This window comes from Rhamphochromis longiceps, linkage group LG3 (assembly GCF_057381845.1).
Source record: "Rhamphochromis longiceps isolate RC_006_pf linkage group LG3, R_longiceps_female_GT1.1, whole genome shotgun sequence".
Lineage (NCBI taxonomy): Eukaryota > Metazoa > Chordata > Actinopteri > Cichliformes > Cichlidae > Rhamphochromis > Rhamphochromis longiceps.
In genome coordinates, this window is record NC_140559.1 from 70811576 (window position 1) to 70833707 (window position 22132).

Consider the following 22132-nt stretch of genomic DNA (forward strand, 5'->3'; position numbering starts at 1 on the left):
CCCAGGTCCAATCCAATTTGATCAAACGCAACAACTCTGCCATCAATTCTGCTTTTACAAGCTTATTTTTCATTGTTTGTTGACACTGTCAGAAAGATCTTAACTCTAAGTTCTTTAATGAGGCCATGGTGGGTCCTGTTGTTATACACGAGTGCATTATATTGAGACTCACCTTCAGCCCATTGCTGCAGTGTGTCGTCATCCACACCCAGCTCATTTCTGCTCGCATTCAGGCTCTCCACTTGTTCTCTAAGGATCCTTATGATCTAAGAATACATTAATAAATGTCATTCATATGGACATTTTTAGAGTACTGGTGTTTTTGCCCCATTACCACACACATTAAAATGGGTGTTGAAAAAATGACCTTTAGATATCTCTGGCTCAAAGTGCGGCCCAGTTGTTCCACTTTCCTTTTGTTCCAGCCCAAAGCCAGGAGGCTCAGCATGTCTGTTCGCCCTGCATTTCAGTTAGTATACAAATAAGAATGAATGAGCAGGAGACTGAGTGGAATCTCACACACAGACACACACCTGCTTTAGACATGTACTTCGTTGTGATGGCCGCCCTAGACAGGAAACTGTTTACTTGTTCCACCTCTTCTCCAACTGTAGAACCGGCCCCATCCTGAAACGCACCTCCCCATTTGATCTATAGAAAGGAGGTCACAATACATGACTGCTGAATTCATTCAACCTTATAACAAAATGTCTTAAACGTATCCAAGACTACAAGCTGCAGTATACCTCGCACATCCAAGTGTGAGCTACTCCAAATGAAGTACACATTAAGATAAAGTCAAGTAAATAGTATTACGACAACACCAAGAGAAAAACAAAATAAATATCCACCCATCCAAATATGTATCCACACACACACACGTATGAGTATATGGTTATGGCGTTAACGTCATTTTAACAAGATTAACGCTGACAGCACTGATATATATGTGTATCTTACATCATTTGTGTGTCTCTGGATGTATTTCACAAACTCAGCAACTTCCTCATCTTTCTCAATGAAGACACCTTCAAAGTTCCCCTGCTCTGAAGTGCTGAACGAACACGGTGACAGTTGTTTGAAAAGAAACATCAAAATACAATTTTTGTACAAATCCATATTTGATTTATGTACACAATGCATAACGTACCTTGCATTTGATTGAAAGCGATAAAGCTTGCAGTTTCCATCAACTGAGACGGCGAGCATGTCTGGAGTGCAGGCAGGGCAGCTAAAGCATGGCTCCTTGCACATCCTGTCCACCTCACACTTTACAGCACTCCACTCCAAGAAACTTTTGCTGAAGGCATCAGCTGATATTCGGCCAGTCTTTTAAGTAGAGGACAAACAACAGAATATTCACGGACAGTCATCATAAACATTGATTTGCACAATTTCCTTAAACTTGACAAATTTAGAAACTCACCCTTCCAAAATGGGCTGTTCGTTCATCCAGCACTTTGACAAAGGCCTTAAGTGACATCCCTGCTGCAGCTTCTTAATGTCATAGAAAGACTGAAAGACATCCATTGAAAACAGGGTGCAGAAATTTAAGGTGCCAGGCCAATATCCACCACCCTGGAAGTCCTTAACTGAGGGGGACCACATTAGGCCACAGCTGGTGCAGCTCACCACTGGCAGTGCAAGGTTATAACGGCCTTTAGGAAGGATAAGGAGAAATCCAGTCATGGCTCAACAAAGACATTCATTTTTTCCCATGTTGTTTTCAAAGCGGTCTGGTAAATCCAAATGACCTTTGACAGGTGCCCACATATACTGCGGGCCGAGGGTAATTCAAAACAATGTAGCAATGTACAATTTGCACTAAAACCTGCAAACACATCTATTGTGTATGTACTGTGTGACAAAAGAGCAACTTACCATTTATGGTTACAAGAGCCACAATTGCACCGGGTGAAACCTCAACGTTACCTGCTGGGCAGTCACACACAGTCTGGTCTTTGCACAGGCAACAGCCGAACTAACATTAAAAACACACAATATATATAAAAAGAATTGGAAATTAAATGATACACAATAAATATACAATAACAGCACACACTCATAGTACATAGCAATAAATGCATAAGACTTAAAAACCGTACATATTGGATTGTGAAACTCTGATGAAGGCTGCAAAAACCCTCCTGTTACTGCCTCTCTGCTGTGCAGGACAAAGCGTGTGTGAACTGCAATATCACAGTCAGCACAAAGGAATGGAAGAGGCAGGCAGTCCAGACACCTCACAACTACTTGTTTGCCACACTGACACACACGGTGTGACTGTGGATCCAGAGTAGCTAACATATTGTCTATAAGACAAGGCCTGGCCTCTTTCCACTTTAGCAAGGACACCATGTTTCTGATCGCCCAGTGAGTAGCAGCTGACTCAGACAACGTCTCACAAGTCATGGCTGCGTCCTCTTCTCCATCCTCCAACAACTGAAGGAGCTCCTGACGAAGCACCTCAGTTCCACACACTAACAGAAAAAAAATAAAGAAACTCTTCCACAAAGTGAAAAACACTCTAGGCAGTATGTTTCTTAGGACTGCACAAAAGCCCTGCCTAACTCAACTATAACAACAAATATAAAAGTAAAGGAATCACAATATATACAAGAAGGTAAAGTACCTTTTGTTGGGTTGACACTGGCAACATAACTAGGTTCTTCACGTGGACACTGATGCTGATCTGCAGACACTGGGGGGAAAAAGAGATTGAAGAATATTTACTTACTGAAATTCTTTGGTGAAAACAAGTTGTGAGATAAAATCAATGGTTGTGAGAACACTGACCACGTGGCAACTAGTACTTCGACTGGATGATGGTCTTTGAGGAATAAAATCTCCCTGTCTGTCAAGGGCGGCATCACTTACATTTTGATTAGATACCTTGAGTTTGTAAATGATCAGATTACATAATTGGAATACAATGTATCCAATTCAGGGTTGCAGGAGGATGAAGCCTATCCCAGCTGATACAGGACAAAGACAGGCTGCCAGTTTATTGCAGGGCTAACACGATATGTGTAACAGAAAATCCACTTAAATGTTTGATATTTCTTATAATAATCATAATTATGACTATTATTTAAAGGTTTCTTTAAATAATACATTTTGATTTTTTATAACCTCTAAAATATAAACCTGAGCTGTTTCAGATTCTGACCTCTGACCTCACTGCAGCTCCCTCTTGGAAGTACGTCTGCTTCTTGTCTACCCCCAGTGATGACCGCCTGCCCTTGATATCACGTACTGTACCTGAGGAACAAAAAAGGACAAACACTTGCCTTCATTTAAGAAGTACATTCATACAGAGGTAATCTATGGAAACACACTAGTTCACCCTTTGGGAGAAATCAGTTCCTGTGAAACATTTCTGTAAATGAACATCATGTGGAGAATGAATGAAATGAGTTCTTCAGGTGACTCAGCAGTCCCACACTGACAAATGAAATCTAGTTAAACTATTAAGCATATTTGCTCTTCTGAAATCTGTGTTAAACAACAACAAACATAAATTAGTAACAAAAATACAGCTGAGTAGAGGCTTTACAAACCACCAGCAGCCATAATGCTAAATTTTAATCTTCAAATGTTTCTGAGCCGTCTTCAACCTGCTTTTAACACATTAAAGTCCCACAGTCAATGCAGCCTGACTCAATCCTAGATGTTCAGCACACAGAGACACAGAGGTGCCGTTTAAAGTTTAGTGATAACCTGAGTCACTGATCATTTGCAGTATTACAGAGTCTGGCAGTCTTTGCATGATGTCCACGTCACTGTGAGTTTCTAGCTGACTCTCAGGTGTGACAGGTGTGCCAGCAGGAAAGAGTAATAATAACCTGCATCCTGAGGTTTGTCATGCAGGATTAAAGCAGCCAGGCTTTGTTCACACAGCTAGGATTGTATTTTACACTGACCCTGGGTCAGTATAAGTATCATACAGTTTAAACGAAGCACTGAAACTTGCACATATTTATTACAGATGCACTGAAGCTAATCGAGATATTTGCTGTCAGTCTGTGGCTGCGATTAAACACTTTACTGGAAACTTTATTAACTAGTAACTTCATCAGTCATGACAGAAGCTAATATTTCTGTGCTAACATCGTTTAAACAGTAACAGCTTTCCTCCAATATAAGCTAACGTTTACACCGTAACTTTAAGCTAGCACCATAAAGACGGTAAAACACGTAATAACATCTACAAATGCATCTTAAAGCTGTTATATTAGCACTCGGTGTATTACTAACATAACCACATTAACATTACTGACACTCGCAGACTTTTAATAGTCATCCTATAAATGCTGTCCGTTTAAATGGTCTTACCTGGTGGTCCATATGGTCCATAAGTGAAGCAGAGGGAGCCTGACCATGCGTCACACGTTTGACGAGTTGGGAGTGAGAACGTGTTGGGCTATAAGGAACACACTCACTTCCTGAGCCCTGGGCAATAAGAGACGTTTTGTGTTTTATGATTTATTGATATGTTTGATCCTTTCTGACCTGCGTTAATGAAGCAGTCATTAGAGCACCATGTCCGCTAGAATAGTTCTGTAGTTTGATGCTTGAGTCGTTGCAGACTTGTTGAAACTCCCTCACCCGTCAAAGCAGCGTCTTTGTTATTCGCGTCCAGCAGATGGCAGTGTTTCACTGTCTGACGGCTGTCTGAAGCTTCAGCTGGATTATCCGTTTGCTATGTTTGCCATGTTACAGTGGGGAGGAAAAACTCCTTTTTAACAGGAATATCTAGACATGAGTGATTACTGCAGTGGGGCACTATCTGTGCTATCTATAAGAAATGTTAGCAACAATAAAACTCTGAGGATCAGGGCTCCATTTCACTCCAGTGTTCAGTGGCATTTTAAAAGAGTGAATACCGACGCTGAATGTCTTTGTAAAGCAAAAGCACTTTGTTAGCCTTTACAGAGCAAAGCTATGGATCAATGTGCAGTGAAGAAAAATCGAGGTGGCCAGTCTGTCCTTTCCTAACCAATCACAGAGCTCCTTACATTGTTGCGCTGGAGAATAACTAAATATAATATAAAGATGATATTGAAAATAATCTTTTGTAGAGTCACTACTTAGTGGGCAGAGGACAGTTATCACTTTGCTGGATGCTTTAAAGTCGCATGTTCTGTATTTGCTGTATGCAGATTAGCAGGATATTAACAGATTAACAGCTTTTATTAGACTTCATATGATAATCAACAGTGAAGTGTTTCTCTTTCAGTGTTTATTCTTGCTCATTGAATGATCTCTGTTCAGATAATATGCTGCACTCATCTCATGTTTCTTTAAATACGGCATCACTTGTCCAGCTGTCAAACTCTGAAAGAGTTACAGTTTCACCACTGAGCACTTTGAATGGTTATTCTTTTATTTAAAAGCACTTATTCTAGCTGCATCATCAATACGACAAAAACAGTGACTTCAACAAAAATTTATCTAAAAATATTTAGGGGGAAATGTTCCTACACCCCTCATGTAAATGTTACATCTCCAAAAGGGAGAAATAATCAGAATAAGGCGTAATCATTGTCATGATAATAATGACCATGAAAATGAAACTAGGCCTACCTTTAGTTCAGCACACTCAGTGTTGCATAAAGACATGCGAACATGCCATCATCCATTCTGGAGCCTACTTTTAAAAAGAGCGAGCTGTTTATTCTGGCTGAGTAGCAAACAGAACCAACCATGAAAACCTAAACTGGGAAAACACTCGGAAACCTTGAACACTGGGAATATGGAGACACAGGGGTAGGTGAACAGACACTGACAAAGGACAGAGGAAAACAGAGACAATATATATAAGACAAGAAGTAACACAGACACCCTTTTCGGTGACAAAAATGAGAAAATATCCAGTGAAAGGCAGTTCTCTTGGAAAAACTGCCTTATTGATGTCAACGGTCAGAGAAAAATGTCTGATAGGAAGGCAACCGTAGCTCATACAACCATTTGTTGCAACCAAAGAATGCAGAAGAGCGTTTTGGTCAGCTAAGAACAGGAAATTGAAGCTACAGTTCTCAAAATTTGACATGAGAAGATTGGATAAATGTTGCCTGGTCTGATGAGTCTTGATTTCTGCTCTGACATGCAGATGGTCGGGTCAGAATTTGGCATAAATAGCATGAAAGGATGGATCCATGCTGCCTCATGTCAGCTGTGCAGACTAGTGGTGGTGGTGTCACTGTGGGGGGGAGGGGCGGTATTTTCTTGCTGAAACGTTACATAGTGTGTGTGTGTGTGTGTGTGTGTGTGTGTGTGTGTGTGTGTGTGTGTGTGTGTGTGTGTGTGTGTGTGTGTGTGTGTGTGAGAGAGAACAACTTGAAACAAACTGCAGCAATAAGGGCAAACTAGTGCACAGTTATGTTTACGTGAGCGTTATTTTGTATGCATTTGTACAGTTCCATAACTGTGAGAATACATTGATAGCATTTAACTCTAGTAACAGGCATTTGTACCAGTAAGCATGAAAAAGTAGGGAAAAGAACTAGTATGTAAGCACTGACTAGTACTGTAAAGTATATGTGTATATAGGGCAATCGTGGCTCAAGAGTTCGCAGTTCATCCTGTAATTGGAAGGTTGCCAGATTGAGCCCCGCCTCCGACAGTCTCGGTCGTTGTGTCCCGGGGCAAGACACTTCACCCGTTGCCTACTGGTGGTGGTCAGAGGGCCCGGTGGCGCCAGTGTCCGGCAGCCTCGCCTCTGTCAGTGCGCCCCAGGGCAGCTGTGGCTACAATGTAGCTGCCATCACCAGTGTGTGAATGTGTGAATGACTGAATGTAGTGTAAAGCTCTTTGGGGTCCTTGGGGACTAAGTAAAGCGCTGTACAAATACAGGCCATTTACTGTGCGTGTGTTTATGCTCAAGTGTATGAATAAATTAGTCAGTTTTAAACAGTTGCAATTTAAACAGTAGAAGAGTGGCACTATATTTATATATTTATAAAGAATTTCAAACAACAATTAATTGATGCTCAAAGCAGGTTTATTTAATTAATATCCAGATTTCCAATTAGTTCCCAATTCATTCAGCAGCAAATCACATCACCACTCACTTCAAGGCTGTATGTATTATTGTAAGGTAGACCCTACAATAGTACATACAGAGAACCCAACAATCATATGACCCCCTATGAGCAAGCACTTTGGCGACAGTGGGAAGGAAAAACTCCCTTTTTACAGGAAGAAACCTCCGGCAGAACCAGGCTCAGGTCGGGGCGGCCATCTGCTGCGACCGGTTGGGGTGAGAGAAGGAAGACGTTTGTTGTAGGTCTGATTGAAGGACTGATGTGATGGTAAGTTGTCTGCTGTTCCGCTTTGAATATTGAGAGATTAGTTGATGGATTTCAAGCCAAATTGTGCCCAAGTTTAAGACCACATTCACTGGTTGTTTTTGTTGATGTTATTGTTTTGGGCTTTTTTTCCACAAGAATTTTCTAGCTCCCCTAGAATTCTGGCCACCCAAACGATGATTGCTGCTGAGAGAGCACAAGGTTTTGTCCCCCTGTACTATTCATGTCAGTGCAGGGGGTTCTCCTTGAGAGGCCAGGGTCGAAAAAGGGATGCTTCAGAACCTCCGAGGGTGTTATGCGCTGATTTGCATCCAAGGCCAACATTTCTTTGATTAGCCTTACAAATAATGTTTGGCCATTTTCCGGTCCTCGCCTAACCTTCAGCAGTTGTTCGAGGTCATCGAGACGCTTAAGTTTTATATATCGAGTTTCCTTGGATCGATAAACTGTCTCGTATTGAAATTGTTCTTGGGTCTTAAATGTCCAGCGCTGTTCGTTGTGGTTATCCTCGATGAAATAGCTGTCAGTGTACAAGCCAGACTCTAGAAGATGATCTGGTAGCTGACCCTGGGTTTCAATTATGAATTTCAAAACGTCATAATCGTCTTCCCCAGGATAGAGAGGCACCCCTGTAGCAAGCTCCACAGCTACCAGCCCCAGAGACCACATGTCGATTGCTTTGTCGTATGGAATGCCAAGCATAACCTCAGGTGCACAATAACCAATTGTCCCCACACGGTCACCAGGAATCACTGCAGAAGCAGGACATGCGAGGCCAAAGTCTATGAGTTTGACTTTGACGGGAGACTCACTGCGGTTCACAACCATGATGTTTCCAGGTTTGAGGTCAGCATGCACTATTCCCACAGAACCCAGGTGGAACAGAGCATTTGCGAGCTGATGCAAAATTGGCCCGAGTTCTCTCATTGGGAGACCTTGGTTATTCCGGTCCCCAATGTAGTCCCACAGGCTTTGGTCGAGGAGTTCGAAATTCAAGCAAATGCGCTCTCCATCGAGGAAATAGCCGTTCCATTCGACAATGTTGCACCTGTCTGGATCCAAGCGTCGTAGCTGCTCCAGGATGAAAATTTCCAGTTTTGCCTGGAGCAGAATTTCAGGGTTGCTCTTGTTGACTTTAATAGCAACCGTTTTGTTGTTTTTTGTATCGCGACATCTGGTTACCAAACCAAAGCCTCCTTCTCCAAGGAAGGCCTCTACCACGTGGTGATCTCCTAAAATGGTCCCTTTCGTTATTTGAAGATCATCTTCAGAGGCAGATGGGTTGGCTGAGGTGTTGATGTCTCTTTTTTGAGGAAATTCAACTGAGTTTTGGAAACTGCAGCTGAATTTTTGCGATCCATGACTTTTCCAGCTTGAAGGCTGCTGAGAGAGCACAAGGAGTTGTCCCCCTGTACTATTCATGTCCGTGCAGGGGGTTCTCCTTGAGAGGCCAGGGTCGAAAAAGGGATGCTTCAGAACCTCCGAGGGTGTTATGCGCTGATTTGCATCCAAGGCCAACATTTCTTTGATTAGCCTTACAAATAATGATTGGCCATTTTCCGGTCCTCGCCTAACTTTCAGCAGTTGTTCGAGGTCATCGAGACACTTAAGTTTTATCGATCGAGTTTCCTTGGATCGATAATCTGTTTCGTATTGAAATTGTTCTGGGGTCTTAAATGTCCAGCGCTGTTCGTTGTGGTTATCCTCGATGAAATAGCTGTCAGTGTACAAGCCAGACTCTAGAAGATGATCTGGTAGCTGACCCTGAGTTTCAATTATGAATTTCAAAACGTCATAATCGTCTTCCCCAGGATAGAGAGGCACCCCTGTAGCAAGCTCCACAGCTACCAGCCCCAGAGACCACATGTCAATTGCGTCATCATATGGAGTGCCAAGCATAATCTCAGGTGCACAATAACCAATTGTCCCCACACAGTCACCAGGAATCACTGCAGAGGTGTTACATGCGATGCCAAAGTCTATAAGTTTGACTCTGACTTGAGACTCACTGCGGTTCACAACCATGATGTTGACAGGTTTGAGGTCAGCATGCACTATTCCCACAGAACCCAGGTGGAACAGAGCATTTGCGAGCTGATTCAAAATTGGCCTGATTTCTCTCATTGGGAGACCTTGGTTATTCCGGTCCCCTATGTAGTCTGACAGGCTTTGGTCGAGGAGTTCGAAATTCAAGCAAATGCGCTCTCCATCGAGGAAATAGCCGTTCCATTCGACAATGTTGCACCTGTCTGGATCCAAGCGTCGTAGCTGCTCCAGGATGAAAATTTCCAGTTTTGCCTGGAGCAGAATTTCAGGGTCGCTCTTGTTGACTTTAATAGCAACCGTTTTGTTGTTTTTTGTATCGCGACATTTCGTTACAACACCAAAGCTTCCTTCTCCAAGGAAAGCCTCCACCATGTGGTGATCTCCCAAAATGGTCCCTTTAGATATTCCAAGCTCATCTGAGCCGAAGGATGGGTTGGCTGACATGGTGTAATGTGTCTGTTTGCGCTGTGGATTGGTGAGAAACAAAACTGAACTTGTTTTGGTTTCTCTCGTAAATTGCTCTCAAAACTTCTCGAAAGGGTTTCAGTTGCTGCAGGTCAACGTCCGTTAAGCATAAAGTAACAGGTGAGCGCTCCTATTTATGGGTTTTGGGATCAAAGCAAAGTTATGACGTCAGAAAGGATCAAAGCAAAGTTACCGCGTCACAAGCGATCGAAGCGATTCTAATATGTGCGCATGCGCACATATGAGAAGCGATCGAAGGGATTCTAATATGTGCGCATGCGCACATATGAGAAGTGATCGAAGGGATTCTCATATGTGCGCATGCGCACACACGTGCTTGTTTGTGTAATATTGTTCACACTAAACTTGACCCTAATCAATTTAATATCAGTCAATCAAAGAAAATGTTAGTTTTGGAAAATTTTAAAATGACATAACTGACAGTTAAAACCTTTTTTGTTCATGTATTTGTATTTGTATTGTCTTCGGGGGGTTTTTTGCATACCATGTCAAGCTTTTCTGTATATAGTCATGTCGTAGATTTCGGAGCAAACAAGAAATTGAATTGGATTTTAATATTGCAGTGCTTGGATTTCGGATTTGGTGCTTAAAACTTCTTGAAACTGTAACCGTATTTCATTCACCACAAATAACTATCTGATTGAATATTTTTCTTATCAGATAGAGAAATAAAACGAGTCGCAAAGTCTAAAAGCAACATTTCTCTGCCTGGGCTGTACCTCTGCACGTTAGTCTGTTTCAGTGTGTGACCCCTCACCCCCTCCCTGATCAGTCGGGGGTGAGTGCGCTAATGTGCCTGGAGGCCGTTTTAATGAGTGTTTGCTGGAAAACGAAAAATACAAGAAGGATTTGTACGTTTTCACAACGGGGGAGTTTGCGTAAGTACTAGTAAATAATTTTCTCGAGTGTGTACGTTACACATGTTATTTGTTTAAAATTGGTATTATTATTTTGCTAGCTAGCAAACTCGCGGGATAAAGGATTGAAGTGCACTCAGTGCGATACAATACGGTGGCGCTATTCTAACAGTTAGTTATTGCAGGGTAACTTGTAGAATATGCTGTGAATTGAACCAAGATTACACAGCAGTAGCAGTAATACGAGTTACTTCCCTCAAGTGAAAGCGTTAAACGTTAGCCCGATGCTTAACTAGCCAACGTCAGGCTTTCTGATTGAAGGCTAAAAGCGACGTTGTCACCAAGTAAACAGAATATTGATGATATTTTTGTGTATCGCTGCAGCCTTTTCAAGTATTAACCTGGTGTCTTTGGGAACAGCTTAGGGGGAAATGACGGTAATATGACTGAACCATATGGGAACAAAGAATAGGCACTTTTTTGTGCTACCGAAGTTTCCTCGCTTTCATTCAAAATCTGTTTCTCATTAAACAATTGAAACATAATGGCTTCAAGCTGACATTGAGGCCTGTGGGGCACTATCAGCCACTGAGACAGTAGACAAGTGACTATTTCACACTTTAAGGCTGCCTGTTTATTTAAGGGAGATGAACAGTACATTATAACTGTACATAATAATATCAATGATGATAGATTAAATAAATGGGTTTTTGAAAGACGCTTGTGCATTTTTAAAGTCTAAAGTGTTGAATTGATCTGAGTATGTCATCTGTTCAAAGCCTCTCCCAGTCAGTGCTGTTCTCTATGCCTGTCTTACTCTACATGATGTTATTAGCACAAACACTTTAAAGGTGATAATTAGGTCTACAACAATAACACAGACTGCAATGTAGTTAAGCGTCTTACAGTTAGTTTTGAATGAATGAACTTAAAAAACAACACAAGCAAAGATCTGTCTCCTCCTGTTTTTTGTGTCACATAAGAAAGAAGCATCAATATCTGATGAGAAGACTTATTAATTTGGCCTTTCACGTGGTCTTATTCAGGTGATGCGAAGTGAAATATGCATCCTTTTTATGGTAATGTGCTGGAAAATGTTGAAAATGGACATTAAACGTGCTCACAAAGTGCTTGAATTTGACCCTGAAAGGTGTATGAAGCCAGAAAAAGTCACACTTGGAGTAAAAACCTCTCATAGCAAGTTAATCATATTCAATTGATTTGATGCTTTCAGCACAAAATTTAGCCACACAGTCAGGACAGCGTCTGATTTACCTTCATCGGTAAACGTGTTTATGCAGTACATAGTAACAGTGTGGCTGAGTCCTCTGGTTCAAATCAGTTCCAGTACATTTGGAGATGTAAGTCTTAACCTTTCACATGCATCGGGAAGGAAAAAACATTTAATCTTCACAGTACTGCCGAAGTGCAGCGATACATTGTGAAGTGCACATTTCCATTTCTCATACAGTACCGAGCAAAAGTCTTGAACCACCCCCTTATTTTTTCGTGTTTTGCCAGGTCAGTCTGTGTTAACGGTGTTATTAACTGCATTCTTCAACTAAAGAAGTGAGAACAAATGATGTGGGCTTTTGTTTTTTTGCAATAGGCTGCAAGTAAATGTGTACAGATACAATTTAAAATTGGTTCTTTGTTAAGTTTTCTGGTCCTTTCCGTGACTTAGGTGTCTGTTTATGTTTGAATGTTTCAGAGATTAGTGTGAAGGGTCTTAACAGACAAAAAGTGGTCAAATACAAGCCCTGGATTAAAAATCAGAAACACTTTAAAAAGCCTGGAGAGCTATTCCTTAATACCACTTTAAAGATTACAGGGAAGTCCGGATCCCTGGAAGCAAATGAGGGATGGCTCAAGACTTTTGCACAGTGCTGTACATGTCATGTTCCCTGTTTTATAGCTCAGCTCAAACTGACACGTTCTCACTAACTGCTTCTCATTTTCTCCACAGTGAACTTTGACCACTTCCAGATACTGCGGGCCATCGGGAAAGGAAGCTTTGGAAAGGTAATGCAGCCTCCATTTTTCACGCCACTTGTATATTGTTTGCCCTTAATTACCCACCACGGTCGTCATCTCTAAAGAATCAGTGCAAGCGAAGCGAAATGTGCTGGGATTACACTTCAGTTCTCGTGTGCTGCTGTTATTTAATAACAGTTATAAATGCAGCTTATGTAATTATTTCTATAAAGTCAGTTAGAGGAGAGCCGATTTCTATTTCATCTCACTCAATCTAGGTGGGAATTTTGACCCCACGTCTCAATTTAATTACACAGCACATTGAATGTCTGGATGAGACTTCAGTAATGAATTCAGGACTGTGTGTGTGTGTGTGTGTGTGTGAGAGACACAATTGGGGCTGCAGAGATTGGAATAGTTTACCTTCATTTTAAATATCACTGCCCTGTGCACATTGTCGGCTTTAAAATTCAAACTTAAAGAGTTTGTAAGTAAACTGGCTGAGATGAGACAGACGATGCACCGGGTCCTCGTCTGAGTGCTGGCTTTCAGTTGTGCTGTCTCTGTTGCCCAGCCATGCACACACAGACACTGTGCTACACTTACACAGTGAGACAGATGCTCACAGAGACGTCCAGATACATTTTGTCCTTGCTGGAGGTCATCTTGTGTTTTTTGGCCCACTGTGGCCTCACACCGAGCTCCTGCTGTTTTTTGAACACTTTAACAGCACCAGTCTTTAGCTTCCTGTTGAACACACAGTGGGGGGGGTGCAGGAGGTAATAAATCAAGTTTGATTATCCTAATTTATAGCTGTCTTTATGTTAAGGATTAAAATAAAATTCACAAGAGGAAGGTGTTGGTGTGTGTGGTTGGGAAGAGAAGGGCGAAGCTAGAATGAAGCACAAACAGAGGGAGGTGTTTGCCTCTCGCTGTAGCGCTGTGAAACACGATCTGTAGATTGCAGCTTGTGTAGGTGCTCCAAGAAAATGGGTTCATTGGCATGCAGCACTGTAGATGTGCACGTATGCACTCGCGAAAGAGAAAGGATGCTTGTGTTGCTGAGCTCGTTCTTGCACAGCGGGGAGATGTGAGGTAGGTTGGGGCTACCTCATAACTCCCCGCTGTGAGGCTGCCAGATGGGAAGAAGAGGAAACCGCCTCGTTGTCCTGAAACGCTCGTTTTCCTCTGCTCACTTTTCATCTTTACAATCTCAGCACTTGGGTGTGTATCTTCTTGCAGTGGGCCTCTCAGTTTCATTCTTATTCATAAGCTCCTCTTTGTGTTATTTAGTTTGTACCTGAAAAGTCTAATTTATGCCTGAGTACACAAGTACAAATAAAAGGAGTACCACGTACTTTAATGGGTCAGCTTGGGTCCAGACCTGAATTAGAGATAATGTTGGGCTGTTTTAGGTCTGAGCCACTAACCTGACGAAAACGCAACACAACTGCTGGTAAGTGCGTGTTGTTTAAAACAGATAGTTGGAGAGGCAGGTCAGTGCTTTTAAAGGTTTATCAGGTGTCAAATCATTTTATAGATGGGAAATGTAGGACTGTGCAAAAGTTTGAGCCACACCTTAATTCTAAGATATAACTTGCTGGGTAATGGGAAACGGGTGCAACAGTTTAAATTTGAAAAGTTTACATGAAAATACAATATAAAAGGCAAAAACAGAGTTGATATAATGAGGTAATGAGCTTGAGCATCTTTATCTTCAGCACGCCCTGAACTCTCTTAGGCACATTTCTTTGGAATTCCTTTAAGTAGTCTTCAGGAATAGTTCTCCGAGCTTCTTTAAGGACATTCAGAGCTCTTCTTTCGATATCAGCTGCCGTTTTGTTCCATTCTCTGCCGAGATGATCCCACACGGCTCAGGTCAGTCCATGAATGATGGTGTTTCGATGTGTTTAGTAAGCTGCTGCCGATCAGACGCTTTCCAGATGGTATTGCATGGTGCATCAAAGTCTGGTGGTACTTTTCATAATTCCATCAATTTTGACGAAATCCCCAACACCCTGGCTGAAATGCAGACCCAAACTATGGCAGAGCTGTACAGTAGTTTACAGGTGGTTGTAGACATATTACCACAATTTGAACCAGAACTGTCAAATTTTGGTTCATCACTCCATCAGACCTGCTGCTACTGATTTTCAGTCCAGTTCTTGTGTAATTTGGCATCCCTCAGCCTTTTCTCCCTGTTCCCTTCCTTAATAATGGCTTCTTGACAGCCACCCTTCACTGACACCATGAGATGAGGCTTTGGTGAACACTAGATGGATCAACTGAAGGACCAAGTGCATCTTTCAGGTCCTGTGTCAGGTGTTTGCTGAATTTTTTTTGACATGACTTTCAGGTACTGTTCCTCCACTGTAGATAGATTTTTCAGCTTGTCCCCTTTTTTTCTGTCTTCTACTTTCCCAATCCAAAGAAATTAAATAGTGTGTTTCTGTGACAGGTTGCTAGTAACAAAGTCCCTAAAGATAAAATTTAAAATTGGTTCTTTGCTAAGTTGTGTGTTTTGTATTGTATTTGACAACTCGGGTTTGTCCCCTTGAGTTAGGTTAAGTGGTTTAACCCCCCCAAAAAACAAAAATATCGCTCTGAAAGCGATCAGGTACAAGGACTGGACTGAAAATGGGTGAAAAAGCAGTTAATGTCCAAAGAAAAACTTTAAATGACCTTCAGAAAGTCTAAAGAAAGGAAGAAGAACAACATCTGGCTCAGCACAGGCAAAATATAAAGAACTGAGGAGAGGCTCAAGACTTATTCACAGATAATCAATCAAATTAATCAAGCGTCATCTGGAAGCATCCTCCTGGCTGTAAGAGCATCTCGTTTTTGTCTCATTAACTGTCTGGTGGCACTCACAGTAGTCTGCTGTGACGGGGACCTCGAGGACTAATGTTACAGGGAAATCATTAGGAAAGTGCTTTGGACTGAGCTTTACTGAAATCTCAGTTTTCCCCCTGTCGGAGAGCTCCACCACCTCCACCCCTCCTCCTCCTATTCCTTCTTTTTAAACGTCAGTGCAGGTACCGTCTCCCTCCCTCCCATCCCTGTATTTTTGTTACATAGAACTTAGTGGCTGTGCTCACTGTTCAATTCAAGTTGGTTTAAGAGAGATGGTAGTTTAAAAAACACAAAAACAAGCTGTTTTGGTAAAGCAATATATATGATTATAAAAGATAAAATATAGTGTTAATTTGTTTGAGTTCCTTCCCTCTCTCTTTACTTCTCACTCTGTTTTGAAGCATCTGCCTTCCAGCAGATGGGGGAGACTGTATTGGCAGCTGCTTTCCAGGAGGATGTAGCTCATCTGTATCGCGAGGCCTGTTGGGCCATATACGTCCTAAGAGTAAGAGTAATTTCCTGCTCTCTCTTTTCCTCTCTAACTTTTCCCTGTGTGCATTAGGGCTGCCACAAACGATTATTTTGATAGTCGACTAGTCACCGATTATTTTTGCGATTAGTCGACTAATAGGATTAGGGCTGCACGATTAATCGTTAGAAAATCGCGATCTCGATTCAAACTTATTTGCGATCTCATTTCCAAATGACGATTTAAAAGAAAGAAAAAGACGACGACGATTGTACCGCATTTTGATCCGGGACGTACTCTGCATGAAACCAAGTGCTCACTCTTCCTGCTCAACAAATGACAAGGGCGGAGCCTTATACCACGTGATACAGAAGCTGTGCCGTGTGATGCTAATATTAGCAGGGAAAAAACAACGGTAGACTGGTGGGTAATAAGCGCATGAATAATACAGAAAACAGAGATTGGAGACGGGAAACTGTTCTTGAAGTACAGAGACAGATAGAGAGAGAGCTAGCTGTGCATGGAGTGTGATTTTAATAGTCGTGGAAGCAAAACAGCAAAATTAATGACATTGATCAAATGTGAAGCGCAGTTTGCTGCTTCTTTTGCTGCTGGCTCTGAATTTTGGTTGGAGAGACAAAACCTGCAGCTCAGAATCAGCGCAAGAAGACGTAATCGCAGCGCGGACCGGACGCATCAGGATCGCTAAGCTCCGACAGCGTGTCCGTCTACGAGCCGTCGGGTGAGAAAGCCGAGAAAGACAAAGTTGATTCTGATGCGTCGGTCCGTTCTGTGTTTACGTCTTTGTGTGGAATCAGTGTACCTGCTCTCATTTACACGGATTCGCATTTGCGACCAAATTGGTTGCACTCTAGAGCCCTGTTACTTGATGAAAGTTGGTTTTGCAGAGTTAATCTTGCAGCTCAGCCACAGCATAGCCCTCAGCAACCAAGAGCATGCTAGCGGGCCGTTGTTATTATGTTATTACTGTGCTTTTCGGAAAATAAGGCACTCTAAAAATCAGTCCTTTGATTTTTCTGGAAATCGACAGTGCTCCTTATAATCTGGTTTGCCTTATGTCTCTACCAGCTTTGCACATCTACAGACTGAAATCTTTGCCCATTCTTCTTTGCAAAACAGCTCCAGCTCAGTCAGATTAGATGGACAGCGTTTGTGAACAGCAGTTTTCAGATTTTGCCACAGATTCTTGATTGGATTTAGATCTGGGCCCTATTTCAGGAAGCCGGTTTAGTGCAAACTCTGAGTAAGTATACCCTGAGTTAACGAAAACTCTGGGTTTTCGGTTTCACAAAGCGAGTTTAGATTAATCCTGAGTGAGTTACTATGACGACACACTCTGTGAAGCTAACCTGCTCCCTAGCAGGTTTACTTCAACTAACCCTGACGTTCTCCGCCTCTGTGTCGGAAACCTGACTGTAGGAAGTGTCAGACATGGCGTGCTCCTTCCTTGAAGAGCCAGTAGATGTTGAAGCCCAAATTCTCCGCAGAGCTCTCCGCCGGGAGAGAGTGATTAGAGCGCGTTCGGACATTTTATCATTTCCTGATGATTTCCTGTGTGAACGTTACCGTTTTTCAGCACAATCTATAAGTTATTTGAAGAACATCCTCAGGCCTAATATTGCTCATGTGACACATCGCGGACATGCTCTCAGTTCATTGCATATTATTTGTATTGCACTTCGGTTTTTTGCAAACGGGAGCTTTCTGTATAATATTGGTGACGCTGAGCACGTTTCCAAGGCTACCGTCTGTCGGGCAGTCAGGAATGTTACAGTTGCACTGAAACGTCTCCTGTACTCGTTTGTGGTGTTCCCCGGTCATAGACCCACAAGATTTATCAAAGAGGGATGCCACAAAATTGCAGGTAGCAGGATGAACAAAATTTAATTCATGATGTGGTGATACTTGAACTACTACTTAAATTTTACATCTATTTTCACGGTTCCCAGGCGTGATTGGCTGTATAGATGGCACTCACATTCCAATCATTGCTCCTTCAGTAAATGAAGGAGACTATGTGAACAGGAAGTCTTTCCACAGCATTAATGTACAGGTACATAGTTCCCTGTAGCATTTCAAACTAACAAATCATTTCATTATAGTAATGGATGCTAATTTGTGTTCTCTGCACTGTGAAGATCATATGTGATGCTGCCAACATTATCACAAATGTGGAAGCCAACTGCTCAGCCTCTGTGAGTGGTGGTGGTGGAGGACCCCCACCTGTTTTTCGGGCCTCCGCTTTTTTTCTAGTGGCCATAACGGGTCACATTTGAGCATACAGAGTAAGCAAATATGTACTTGTAATGTGCTCAGATGATTTCAATAAGTGCTTACAGAAAGAAAATTAATGTGGCCTCTAACTGCAATTGATTTAAATCGGACAAAGAGACCAAGCACTATGGCTCAATTACACCTTACCTGTTTGGTATTTGGTGAGTATTGAGTTGTATTTTTGTTATTGACCAAATACTTATTTTCCACCCTGATTTACGAATAAATTCTTTACAAATCCTACCATGTGAATTCATGGATTTTTTTTTTCACATTCTGTCTCTCACAGTTGAAGTGTACCTCTGGTGCAAATTACTGACCTCTGTCATCATTTTAAGTGGGGGAACTTGCACAATCGGTGGCTGACTAAATACTTTTTTGCCCCACTGTATGATCCACCGGTGGTGATATTTTGGTATTTTGTGAGTTCCTGATTTAACAAATCAGCTCTTTAATCCAGGCCTGAGAGATTGAACTTTAAAGCGCTATAAAATATTCTTACTGAAAACAGTCGCAAAGTATTTTTCTCCATGATTATAATGAGCTTGGGAGAAATTCACTTATATGGGACACTGATCGAATGAGAAGTCCCGAGCCTAAAAGGATTGCAGCGAGTCAATCCAGTCCAAAAACAAGGAACTGTTTCCTTCAAAATGATGACGTCATCTTGCTGGTGATGGAGGCTCGAATAGGTTGCGCGTGAGACTCCATTATCAGCAATATCTGGTATGAATGTGTGTGGATGTATGCATGTGACTGGACTGTGACGGACTGACGACTAAAAGTTTAACTGACTTGATATTGAGACAAAAACGGTACCGACTTTAGGATTAGTGAATGTCCACAACAATTCACCCAGCCTGTAAAAGAAGGGTGGATGTTTTGTCTTGCTTTGTTTTGTTTTTGCAAGAACAGAAGGATGATAGAGACTAAGGGGGGAGGCTGTAGCTTCACATGAGTGTGAACTGCAGACTGAACCCTTTGGTTGCTAATTTTGAGTTACTGATGTTTGCATTAAGAAAATTGTGTTTTTAGTAGCTGTAGTTCGATTAATGTATCATATTATATGGTTGGGAATGTTAAATGCTAAAGTGAAGAAAAGGTTTGATTCCACTCATGACGGAGCAGGTTATTATTAACCATAGCAGGTCACTGTAAAGAGTCAATTAACTTTTATAGAGGTAAAAAAAAACAAAAAAACAAAAACCTCCACTGAGGTCTATGAATAACAGGGGAATGATAGACTTGCCACACTCAAAATGGAGATATGTAATGATAAACACTGGTCCCCGTCTTTTGGGTGCTTTCTTGAAATAGTCAGCAATTTAAAAGTAAGATAGACACAATGTCCTCCTGAGACCCAGGGAGGAAGAAAAAAGAAAAAAGGAAAAGCATTTTCCTTTTTTCTTTTTCTTTTTTTCTTTTTCAGATAAATCAAGTGTTGGGACGGTAAAAAAAACACATTACAAAAACAAAATTGTTTTTAACTAATTTTATTTAAATTTTACAACATGTGCACTACAGTGCACAAGGGGAGTTCATTGATCACGAATGTGAAACTAACAAAATTCAAGAGCTATTTAAGAAAATTAAAAGCTCCACTGAATTTGTTGTAAGCAGGATATTAAAACTTATTTATATAACAATATAATAATAAAAATGTAGATCAGGGACCAACTTAGAAGTCACTGACACTTCACTAGCTGTAAGCCATTGGTTCAGGAACAAGTGATTGCACTGGGCTTTCTATTTCACAAAAATCAATTCATTTATGATATCTGAGGAAGTACTGTGATTTTTTTATTTGGAGACACAAAGCAACATTTGGCACTTCCCACATCTCACATATGTTTTACTGTTGCACCCAACCATTCTACAACTGAAATGCCTTGGACTGTTAACCATCTCAGGCAAGTGGAGGGAACCATATTTTGCTACACTCTCATCTGATTGGGGCCTCCTTTTCTTGATTTTTGGAGAGAAGTCTTCATTACTGGTATTATTCAGGTCTTGTTCACATGTTTGTCCCTGGTTTCTCAGCCAAGAGGAGCTTGAACTCCAGATACTGGGAGTTCTTTTTGCACATTGAGATCATTGATAACTTTCAGCAAAGACGTGATCGTGTAGAAACAATCAGGTGTCATGGATTCAGCTATAAATGCGACTCTTATTTTTTACTATACTGGAAATCATTCCTGCATTTTACCCATATTTTATTTTTAACTCAAAGCAAAAATTCCAGATTCTCCTACATGTTGGTTTTGGACCAGATAGGACGACAGATTTCAGGTGGCCCTGTGTTTTTCTCTATCACATCTGCCACTGCATCTCGATAATCTTTGTGTGGCTCCTCCTGGGTTCTCACCCTCTCCTATCTGGCTCACATGACTCTCATCTTCTGAAAAATCTCTGTTTGAATCTCGCTCAATTATTCTGTTAAGAATTCTCTCTGCCTTTGTCAAAGAGTTGTCTACTAGGAAAAAGTGAAATAAATCAAATCAAATCAAATCACTTTTTATTGTCACATCACATGTGCAGGCACACTGGCACAGCACATGCGAGTGAAATTCTTGTGTGCGAGCCCCACAAGCAACAGAGATGTGCAACCACAACAACACAAACGAGCAAAATACAAGAATGGCCAACCTGAAACTAATAAATATATGTACAATATATAATAGTGTATGCATTTCTGGATGTGTATACTAAATATTTTCCTACGTGTGTGTGTGTGTGTGTGTGTGTGTGTGTGTGTGTGTGTGTATACACATTTTTACAAATTAAATAGTAAAAAAAAAAAAATAATAATAATAATAATAATAATAATAATAAAATATATAAAATATACAGAGTTGAATATGTGCAAAACAAGTGGCATTTATATACAGTGTGGAGTGCATAATGTTGAAGTTCCAGTAGTGAAGCTGAGGTGTCTATGACGTGTTCAGCAGTCTGATGGCCTGGTGGAAGAAGCTGTCTCTCAGTCTGCTGGTACGGGACCGGATGCTGCAGAACCTCCTTCCTGATGGAAGCAGTCTGAACAGTTTATGGCTGGGGTGACTGGAGTCCTTGATGATCCTCCCCGCTTTCCTCAGGCACCGCTTCCTGTAAATAAATATAAGTACAAAGTCCCGACGTGCACTAGAGTACACATTAATAAATTAGTCATGTTCTCTGTGAAACTCAATAAGCCTAATTCTTAAAGACCCCTCAAATTATTTACTAGATGTTTATTTTTTGAAAATTAATAAAAATCTGAGTTTAACAAAACATTTTAAATGTAAATATCAAGCTTACCTTTCTTTCTTCCTTAAAATGTGCTGGTGGGCATGCCAGCCATTTTGAAAAGGTGGGAAAACAATTGGCAAGGCCACACCCCCACACATGTGATATAATTTTAAAGGTACTGTTGTCCTCTCTAAGAAACATCAGGACTTAGAGGAGTGGCAAGTAGAGTATGAGAGCTACAAGAAAAAAACTAAATGTGTACTACAGTGTGCAAAAATGAATTACTGGGTCATCAGGGGGTTATGAGGGACATTTATAAAACTAAAAATCCCACAAACCTTGAAGTGCACTTGAAAAGCTCACACAAGAAGGTTAACCTAGCTTACCTTGAAGAGCCCCCCCCCCCCCCCCCCCCCCCCCTCCTTGAAGAGCTCCCCCACTTAACCAGCATCCCCAGAAAACAGCTAACCCCAGATAAGGCAGCGTGATGCGTCCCGAGACAACAGGACTGGGACATCTAAATAATTGTGTGAGTCAATCGCCTTCAAAAAGTTTATCAATTCACTTGAACCAAAATTAGGAACACCCGGTGCTGCAAGAGTTAATAGTCTCAA

General features: G+C 41.4%; 1 protein-coding gene and 1 long non-coding RNA gene across 3 annotated transcripts in view; both read right to left on the reverse strand.

Moving 5' to 3' along the window:
• The window catches only part of LOC146676622 (uncharacterized), a 148754-nt gene extending 144629 nt beyond the window's left edge, over positions 1-4125 (reverse strand). For both annotated transcript variants that reach the window (XR_014910561.1, XR_014910560.1), the window contains exon 1: positions 3170-4125. This is a non-coding gene — a long non-coding RNA (uncharacterized LOC146676622). The remainder of the gene's footprint in view (positions 1-3169) is intronic.
• Positions 4126-7463: 3338 nt separating this feature from the next.
• LOC146676627 (uncharacterized) lies at positions 7464-9897 on the reverse strand. The gene has a single exon (XM_085401226.1). The coding sequence runs from the start codon at positions 9798-9800 to the stop codon at positions 7464-7466; it is 2337 nt and encodes a 778-aa protein (XP_085257352.1). The 5' UTR covers positions 9801-9897.
• Between the last annotated feature and the right edge of the window lie 12235 nt (positions 9898-22132).